The 9,807-nt window shown below is 43.4% G+C and overlaps 1 protein-coding gene across 1 annotated transcript in view; it reads left to right on the forward strand.

Moving 5' to 3' along the window:
• The first annotated feature begins 203 nt into the window (after positions 1-203).
• The window catches only part of LOC112111240 (cytochrome P450 2U1), a 21,065-nt gene continuing 11,461 nt past the window's right edge, over positions 204-9,807 (forward strand). The window contains exon 1 of the mRNA XM_026659884.1: positions 204-612. Coding sequence (XP_026515669.1) covers positions 204-612 — 409 coding nt within the window. The remainder of the gene's footprint in view (positions 613-9,807) is intronic.

A 9,807-nucleotide genomic window follows, 5' to 3' on the forward strand; every position in this document is an offset into this window, starting at 1 on the left:
GGTCTGGGGAGAGGGAACCCCCTAGGCTGGGGACGTCACGCGGCCAGCTGGGGGGCGGAGTCGGGGACTCTTCCCGGGGTCTGGGACGAGTCGCGACGCACAGAGCTCCACCCCCAGCCGGAGGCAGCCAATCCCAGGAGGCGAGGCGGGCCGGGCGCCTCGGGGATGTAGCGGCCGTGCCGAGGCCGCGCTCCCAGGGCGGGATGGCCTGTGCGGGGCTGGCGGGCTGGCCCTGGCCGCTGCTGGCGGCCGCCGGGCTCTTGCTGGGGCTCTACTGGCTGCTGAGCCGCCCGCCCCGGGGGCTCCCGCCCGGCCCCAGCCCCTGGCCGCTCGTGGGCAACTTCGGCTTCGCGCTGCTGCCCGGCCCGCTGCGGAAGAGGTGGCTACTGGGCGAGCGGGCCGGGCAGGGGGGCTCCCGGCCGCTCCCCCCGCACCTGCTCCTGACCGGCATGGCCAAGGTCTACGGCAGCGTCTTCAGCCTCTTCGTGGGCAGCCGCCCCATGATCGTGCTCAGCGACTTCGAGGCGGTGCGGGAGGCGCTGGTCAGCCAGGCCGAGGTGTTCAGCGACCGGCCCAGCATCCCCATCGTGGCCATGCTCACCAAGAAGAAGGGTGAGCGCAGGGGCTGGGGGAGCAGCCGAGCGAGCCCCCCGGCCCGGCTCGGGCACTGGCCTGGCGCCGTCCGGCCGGGGCTGCAGATCCAGGGGTGCCTCCCTTGCATTGCACGGGGGTCCCTGCAGGAGGGAAATGTGGCCAGGTGGCTCCCTTCGAGGTGCAGTTCTCTCCAGGCAGGTCTTCCCAACCGGCCTTGGGGGAGGGGGTGCCAGGAAAGGGGCAAACCTCACCTCTCCAAACAGGGAAGCCCCTAGCCCTGGCAATGGAGCCTTAAGGGGCGGCCTGTTGGATTCCTTATACTCACAACAAAAAGGGCTTGAGACACAGCAGTGCTGGGAAGAGATTGGTCTTTATTTCCTGGCCCCAGGTAATTGACATGGGTCAGATTATTAAAGGTCCCATGGCAGCTGGGGTCAATATCCACTGACTGGTGGCTGTCGTTACTCCCCTTCCCCCATGTACGCAGGTACAAACAAGCATGAGACAAAATGTGTCTGGGTGTAGGGTGTATCCCGAAGAATTGGCTTGCTTACCTTTCCCAAAAGTCTTAAGCCCTGCGTGCAGAGAGGAAGGATGGTGTCCTCATCTACACTCAAAAGTTGAGTCAACCCAGCGACGTCACTCAGGGGTGTGAAAAATCCACATCCCTGAGTGACGTTGTTAAGTTGGAATAGCCCCTGGGGTAGACAGCGCTAGGTCGACGGAAGAATTCTTCTTTCGACCTAGCTACTGCCCCTTGGGGAGGTGGATTAAGCCGACTGAGAACCCCCCTCGTCAGTGTAATGAGTGTCTACAATGAGCACTATAGCAATGCTGATGTAGTGTTTCAAGTGCAGACAAGCCCTAAGTCACTGGATCGGGTCTCAGTATATCTGGGTTCAATTATCAGATCTACCACAGACTTCCTGCAAGGCTTGGGCAAGACTCTCTCCCTCTTTATTCCCCGTCTTTAAAATTGGGAGAACAGTATTTCTCTACGTAACGGGGAGGTATTACAGTAAATTCATTACCTTTTTGCAAGATGTTCAGATACGATAGTGATGGGTCGGGACCTATGTAGATAAAAGTTGGATAGGAATTGATTATATTTAGGCCTGGTCTATATTAGAAAATTAGGTTGGTTTAACTACCTTAGTCGAGTGAAAAATCCATACCTCTGGGCACCATAGTTAAACCAACCTAAGTATCCATGTAGACAGCGCTAGGTTGACAGAAGAATTCTTCCGTTGACGTAGCTACTGCCTCTCAGGGAGATGAATTACCTATGCCATCGGGAAGCTGTACAGTGGCACGGCTGCAACTGTGCAGCTGTGCCTCTCTAGCATTTAAACTGTAGCCCTTAGTGGGGATGAATGAGAAGAATTGTTTTGTATTATTAGTCTAGTGTCCAAGACTTAATATATTTAGTCCTAGATCAGTACCAAAATATCACTATAATTCTGAGGGGCCAATGGCATCTAATGTGTCCTATGTTCATCAGGCTGGTATCTGAGTGTACAACAATTACATTAAATAAGTGGTTTCCTGACAGAGGGTCTGTCTCCTTCTGTTAGTAGGTGTTAGAGTTCTTAGGCTTTGGCACATCTTACTTTTGGGAATTCTAGCTTATAGAGGGGGAGTTTTGTATTTTGTCCTAACTGTGGCATGTTCTGCAATCCAATCCAGAGCATGGAGCTCCATGTCTGAGGGCTGGCTTCTGACAGCTCTTCCCCTCTTTTGTGAATTTCAGCCATTGATGTTTTCATTGTTTCTAATGAGTATAATAGATTTCGTGGCTCTTGATCTCTGAGGTAGTCCAGGCCTGGCCCACTGAGGGCTTTAAATGTCAAGGCCAGAAGTTTGAATTTGATCTGTATCTCATGGGGAGCCAGTGAATTGTGCAGAGTCCCAAGGTGACATGGTTGTGTGGGGTGGAAAGCAGGTTGCTGCATTTTTAACCAGCTGTTGCTTTTATCAGACTTTAAGTTCTGATGCCTTGTGAACCAGGGCTGAAAAATTCACTGGACTCCTAGTAACCAGATGTGAAAGGTTGGGGCAAGGATGCTACCACTAACGGCCTGTGGTAGCATCTTTTCTCCCCTCTGGACCTCCTGGTTGCTATGTATACTTGAAGTGAAACTATCAACTGTCCCTCCCATGGAAAATCTTGGCTGCTGTTTAGGATGGAGAGTGTCTGTCGCTCTCCCAGCCTCTGTTTGTTGGGTCCTCTCATGAATAACTTCAGTGCCTGACTCTGCTGCTCTGTGTAGCCTTCTTGAGCAGCAGCAGCAGCAGATTGAAATTGGAGTGATCTTTGACCATTTCACTGCAACCCACCAAGTTCTGAATAGCAGCTATGAAACTAACTGATCCTGTTAGCCCACATGTACACTACACTAACATTTTTCTTCAAGCTTTCCACCAGTAAACTGCCACAGCTCAGCTCCACCTGTGGCAGCAATGTGGGGCATTAATGTAGTCTGGCAGCTTCTGGCAACCTCTCTTTTAACCACCACATCATCCAGACCTGTTCTGAACAGTGTTAGACAAGGTGGCGATAAAAGCACCAGCAGCAAGTCCATCCTATCATTCGCACCATTGCTGTGGCCACTGAAGCTGCACCAGTGGCTATGCGATGATGAGAAAGCTGATGAGAAATGCTAGTGGAAACAAGGCCTACAGGTACAGCTGTTGGTTTTTTGTCAACAAGATGAGATGAGGTCTGAGTTGTGTCCTCTGCAGTTTTTCTGCTACAAAACCAAGGCTGGACCATAGCTCTTTAATGCTACCATACACATTAATTGAATAGGGTAGCTGGTGTATTTTGGGAAAATCTGGGAAGGTAACCCATAATAAATACTTCTACAGGGCACAGAGTTCCCTGAGGACATTCACAGATAGGGGCATCAGCACCACATGCAAAAGTGCATCCTGGGATATCTTTTCTACTCCATGGTAAGAATGAGTCATGCCATGCCAGTCAATATAGTGCAAAATAAGCATGTGCTTCCTGGTTATGGTAAGATGACAACTGTTTGCTAGCCTAGCCCCTTATCAGGGTGGTACAGAGTGGGCCAGCACAATAATCAGTGCACGCAAGCATTTTAAATAGAATATCAACAACCATTTAAATTCCAGAGGTGGAGAGGGGAGTTGTAGTACAGGCAACATCTGAATTTCACTCTGCAGCTGCTTTGAAAAGCTCTGTGTAGCAGCAAAGAAATTGAAGTCTGCAGGCTCTAACAGGTAACGTGACGCTGGCTTATCTGTGGTTCATGTTTGGAAAGGTATCTCAGCAGTACTCTATGCTCTGTTATGGGATAGCTGCCCAGAGCATCCCCAAGTGTGTCAAATTTTTGAAAATGAAATCTTAAATTCTATAGAAACTGATGGTGTAGGTCCCCTTACTTGGAAGCCCAGCACTTGGTTCTAACTATGGCAAATAGTGGACTATTGGATTTTAATGATCATTCTAGTCACTGTAAAGTACTTGCCTCTATTTTCCTTTCAATATTACTTGGGGGCCATTATCTTGAGAGAGAGTGGAGCTAGAAATCAGTGTTTTTTGCTCTCTGAAAGTTCTGCATTCCACACTTTCTATAGTATAAGCACAGTGTGAATCTCTAATTCCAGCAGATTATGAGCTATTGGCTAAAATTGTTTGTTGTAACCCACTGGTGTGTTGTGTTCCCCTGATCCACAGAGGATGTTACAGCTCCTAGCTAGAGAGTTTGGCTCTTTAGCTCAAGCTGTAGATACTTATGCCTTTAAGACTGGAGATTATTAGTTCAATCCCTGCTGTCAGCCAAGGTGATAGCTGTCACATCAGCATGTGTGGGTGGAAGTAAATTGATTGCTGGAATTGGTAATATGATTTAAGTTCTGTTGTTTCACAAAATTGTCAGAGCTTGGAATCAGGACATACAGGTTTGTTTGTTTGTTTGTTTTAACCAATCAACTTTTCCATATACTGGCTCAGGATCAATGATAAAATACTGATCCTTGGTTTTTAATGTTGTTGTATTGTTAAGAAAACTACTACTCTCCAAGTGAGAATACACTATTCAGACAGTTTTCAGAGTGGTAGCTGTGTTAGTCTGTATCAGCAAAAAGAACGAGGAGTACTTGTGGCACTTTAGAGACTAACTAATTTATTTGGGCATAAGCTTTCGTGGGCTAAAACCCACTTCATCAAATGCATGCAGACTCCAACGAGAAACTGCAGAACTGGAATTAATTTGCAAACTGGACACCATTAAATTAGGCTTGAATAAAGACTGGGAATGGATGGGTCATTACACAAAGTAAAAACTATTTCCCCATGTTAATTTTTCCCCTACTGTTACTCACACCTTCTTGTCAACTGTTTGAAATGGGCCATCCTGATTATCACTACAAAAGTTTTTTTCTCTCCTGCTGATAATAGCCCACCTTAATTGATTAGTCTCGTTAGATTTGGTATGGCAACACCTATTTTTTCATGTTCTCTGTGTATATACATCTTTCTACTGTATTTTCCACTGCATGCAGCCGATGAAGTGGGTTTTAGCCCACAAAAGCTTATGCCCAAATAAATTTGTTAGTCTCTAAGGTTCCACAAGTACTCCTCGTTCTTTTTATTCAGAACAGTGTATTTGACTACCTTTTTCTTCTGGGCTCTGTAGCCTCCCATTGTAAAGAAATGCTTAGTTGTTTTCTCTTCAGTGCAATCCATTCTCCTTTCTCTCATTCACTTAAGTTTCACAGAAAGGGATATAGTCACATGCTATTCTTTGTAGGGTACATGCTTTCAGCAGAACAAACAAAACTGAAACTAAAATTGCTAAAAAGATAAACCAAATAACTGTTTTTTGTTTTTTTTCTAGTTGGGCACCAGTGATCCCTGGACTACTTTATCCTTTTCAACATAATATTATCATCACTGACGCCCCACTCTCCATGTTTCTCCTCTAATCCAATCCATTTTTTTTTTAAAAAAAGCCTACGTTTTCAGTTGAATGCAACTACTGTATTTGTCCTATTTACATTACCATAAAGAGTTAATTTTTATTTCACAAACAAATACATGATGCAAATTTCCTGGGAAGTAAACATGATATATGTACTGATTTTTGTAATACACATTCCCCATAGACAAATACCACCAAAAAGTAACAATTCTCCTGCTTCTTCATGTACTGATATAATTGATCTTAGATAAAGTTAATTAACTTGTTTATGGTTTCAGGATTAAGTTCATCATCTAGTCTAAAAACTTGTTGTAGTGACTAATACAACTCCATTTTTGGATTTAACCCAGAAGCCATGTTGACATAATTTAAAGTACATAGATTTGTGTTTTATGGAAGGTCAGCAGACTTTGTGCCAGTATTGGCAACATCAAGTACGGTCTTCCATGTTGTAGTAGTTGTTGGAAGACATCTTGGATAACTCAGAAATATATACTGGGAGATTTCTGAGCCCGTAGCTGAATGGTTGTGTGGGAGAGTTTCTATCATACGTGGTACGCCTTGCCTATAGATGTGGAGGTTTCTTGGTTTGGGTTTTTTGGCAAACCCCCCCAAAACTCTCTCTGATATAACTCCAACAGTGGTAGCAATGGTGTGAGCTCTAGTATTATGAACATAGAAGCCTAATAAGACTGTCTAATTCAGGGATTTGGAGCAATCAAATTTTTGAATTGCTCCAGCTCCGCTTCGGCACCAATAGTGACTGCTCCAGCTCCGCTCTGACTCAAATTAATTTTTAACTAAATAAAAAGTGCATATTGTAATTTTGAAAAAACATTATTTTTATTCAGACTTTTAAAACAATTCAAATGTCATCAACAATGATACCAACTAGAATCATTCGTAATTCATTCTGTAAAAAATTATTGCACCAATCAAGTCGTCTTTCATAGCCTGCCGCAAATCATTTAAAATTAACTTTAAAGCCGAAAACAGTCGCTCTACACTAGCTTGAGTTGTTGGCATGCTCGAAGCAATTCTACAGGCAGCCTGAATGCGGTGTGGGTAGCTGTGAATGGCCTCAAAAACAAACTTAACTTTTAGCCTACCAATAGACTTCATCGCCTCACAATCTTCCTGAAAGTTTCTCTCGAATAATGCTTCATTACAATTATGAATTGCAGAAACTCGCCGGCATCTGTCTTGTTTTCCAATTCCTTTTCGAAGTCATCATCTTCTGAAGAAATAATACTTCTATTATCTCCATTTCTCTGTGATGGTTGCAGTCGTCTCAGGGATGGACGCTCGAACAAGTTCAGAATGGAGACAGAAGTTTGAGAACAGCCTGCTATTTCTGAAGGATGTGTACTTTCCGAAACTGCAAATTCGATTGTTGATGACTCCTTTTGTTGTGTTTTGTTTTCTTCAACCTCTTTTGCCGAGTTCAAATGTAGCAATAGATTTTATTTGTCGAGTTGTTGAGCAATATCAAGGAGCCCTTCCTTTGCCTTTGGTATTTCCCTTGAGGTAAGAAGAATCCGATACCGTGGGTCAACATAAACTCTAGCAAGGAAATTAATATTGTCAAAAAGCTTCTCTTCGCGTTTCTGCATGGAGGATAGAATTCCTTCTGCGATTTGTCCACCATTTTCTTGCAAGGATTTTGACAGTTTTCGCCATTCCTTCATTAAAACTCCCGGGGTTACATCGACAGCTTGAAGATTCACGGTTGTTTGGTTTGGCTTTGCCAAGAGGTCTCGCAGGTTCTTCACTTCGTCCCATTCAGCTTTTGTTAACTTGAGTTCTCTTGTTCCAACAGCACCCACTTGTTCACAGTAAGACTGAAAAACGAGAAGCCGATCAATCATCGCAAATGTTGAACCCCAGCGAGTCACAGTATCCAATGATTGAGTTACCCCATGTAGATCAAGCAGAACACTTTGAATACTTGGGGTTCGTAGTTTGACGACTTGTCGAATTTTTGCCAGAAATTTCTTCATGTTCTTTGTTCAGTCCATCCCAGATTGCCAACTGAAGAGTGTGAATACCACACCTCATCAGTTGGACTTTTGAGTTGTCCTCATGAAGCCATGTTGGAAGTATGAGGCTAGGGTCATTAACCCATTGCGCAGCAGCATCGATGTTGAGTTCGTTTTCATCCATTCCTTTAGTTCCTTCATCAGGCAAAATAGCTTCAGTTCTGTCCACATCCCTGTTCTCAGAGGTAGAAATGGTTTCATTGTCCTCGCTGAAATTTTTGACGGCAAACGTCATGTTTGCTGCATTGTCAACGCAGATGCTCAGCACTTGCATTTCACTGATCCCAAATTTTTCTAAAATAGCTTTTACTTGACTTTTCACGTAAGAAGAATTGTGACACCCTTCAGTGTCGATTATGTCCAAGGTTTTTTTTTACCACAGCTTTATCTTTTCCTTCTTCGTAGTACTGAACATTGATTGCAAGGAAATTTCTGTTTCCACGGGTTGCCGCATCCATTTTCAGGTAGCACAATTTTTGCTCCAAAGCTTTCTTGAGCTCTTCGCGACCAGACTCAGCTGTGCTGACAACTAAATGACGAACCGGATCGTGCCCCGTCGAAACGCCAAGCTGCCGACCCATTTCACCTGCAATTTTTTTGGAATCCTTTGTTCTTTAGCCTGAAGGTAGTGAGCGGTGTTGAACTCAAGCAAACCATTTCCATCAGCCCTTCACGGAAAGGATTGGCATCCATGGTGACTGTAACCTTTGAGGACTTAAAATATGAGTCAAGTTTTGTTTGCTCAATTTTGGGTTTCTTTTCAGATGAAGCTCCGCAAAAAATCTTTTCTCCAGGAGTTTTCAAAGAGCCAGATGAACGTCATTTAGCCGCGTCAGCTTTCTGTTTTGTCTCATCTTCCTGGTCCTTTTTTGTAACCAGAGCCGCATCATTTTCAGGGTGGTTATGTTTTACATGCCACCAAAGGTTGAAACTTTTCACAGCACTTGCTTCACTTGTCTTGAAGCTACATGGTTTGAGCTCACTATTCACTTCCTTTTCCACCTTGCACGTTGCCGATTTCTTCTTTGCTTTTCCCAAAAGCCCAAATTTGGGCTTTTCAAATTCAAAAGTAAAGACGTCATTGAGATCCTTTTCTGTAAATTGGCTATCAATCATGGGGGGCAGATTTGATTTTTGTTGTTGTTGAAGCCATGGCCAAATCTTCTTGTGCTGCTACCGCATTCAAATGTTTCTTGTTATGATCTTCAAAAAGCAATGAACAAAAACATTACATCTTTTTATAATGTACCTGCTTGTGATATCTTAACCACTTAAGGTACTTCGAATTTATTTTGGATTTTCTGGACAAAAATGATTGCATTTTATTTTTACACAAAATTATTATTAAAGTATATTTTATTATTTTAATGTTTCTTGCAGTTTTAATGTTAGAAGTATTTTAATATACATAATATAAATTTTTATTTATAAACTGCAAGTTAGATTTTCTTATGAAATTTTGTGGTAAAAATATTCGAAATATATTCCAAGTTTTTAATTAATATCTCAAAAACGCTTTAATGTAGATATATCAATGAAATTTGGTATGTGCCGTAGTGTTAGTACGTGCTATTGCTGTTCTACAACATTAATTGTTGGGAAGTAACGAGGCTACGCGTTACAAGGTTGAAAATAAACTTTAACGGGAAAGCGGATTCAAATTGCAAACACAGTCCTTTTAGTAAAGAGAGCAAATTTTCGGAAATATGTTTTTCCTTCATCAGGCTGGAAACATACAAGATAGAGCAAATAACAGGTTCTATCTTGTATAATGTTTCCAGCCTGATGAAGGAAAAACATATTTCCGAAAATTTGCTCTTTACTAAAAGGACTGTGCTTGCAATTTGAATCCGCTTTCCTGTTACAGTTTATTTCCAACGTTCTATCATACCACATCATTCAAATAAAATTATTTAAACTACAGGCGTGAACTGGGGGGACTGGGCCAATTTTATTTAATAATTTTAAAATCTTCGACTATTTAACAGATTCATAGATTCTAGGACTGGAAGGGACCTCGAGAGGTCATCGAGTCCAGTCCCCTGCCCGCATGGCAGGACCAAATACTGTCTAGACCATCCCTGATAGACATTTATCTAACCTACTCTTAAATATCTCCAGAGATGGAGATTCCACAACCTCCCTAGGCAATTTATTCCAGTGTTTAACCACCCTGACAGTTAGGAACTTTTTCCTAATGTCCAACCTAGACCTCCCTTGCTGCA

Source organism: Terrapene carolina, unplaced genomic scaffold, assembly GCF_002925995.2.
Source record: "Terrapene carolina triunguis isolate 2854851 unplaced genomic scaffold, T_m_triunguis-2.0 Scaffold706, whole genome shotgun sequence".
Classification (NCBI taxonomy): Eukaryota; Metazoa; Chordata; order Testudines; family Emydidae; genus Terrapene; species Terrapene triunguis.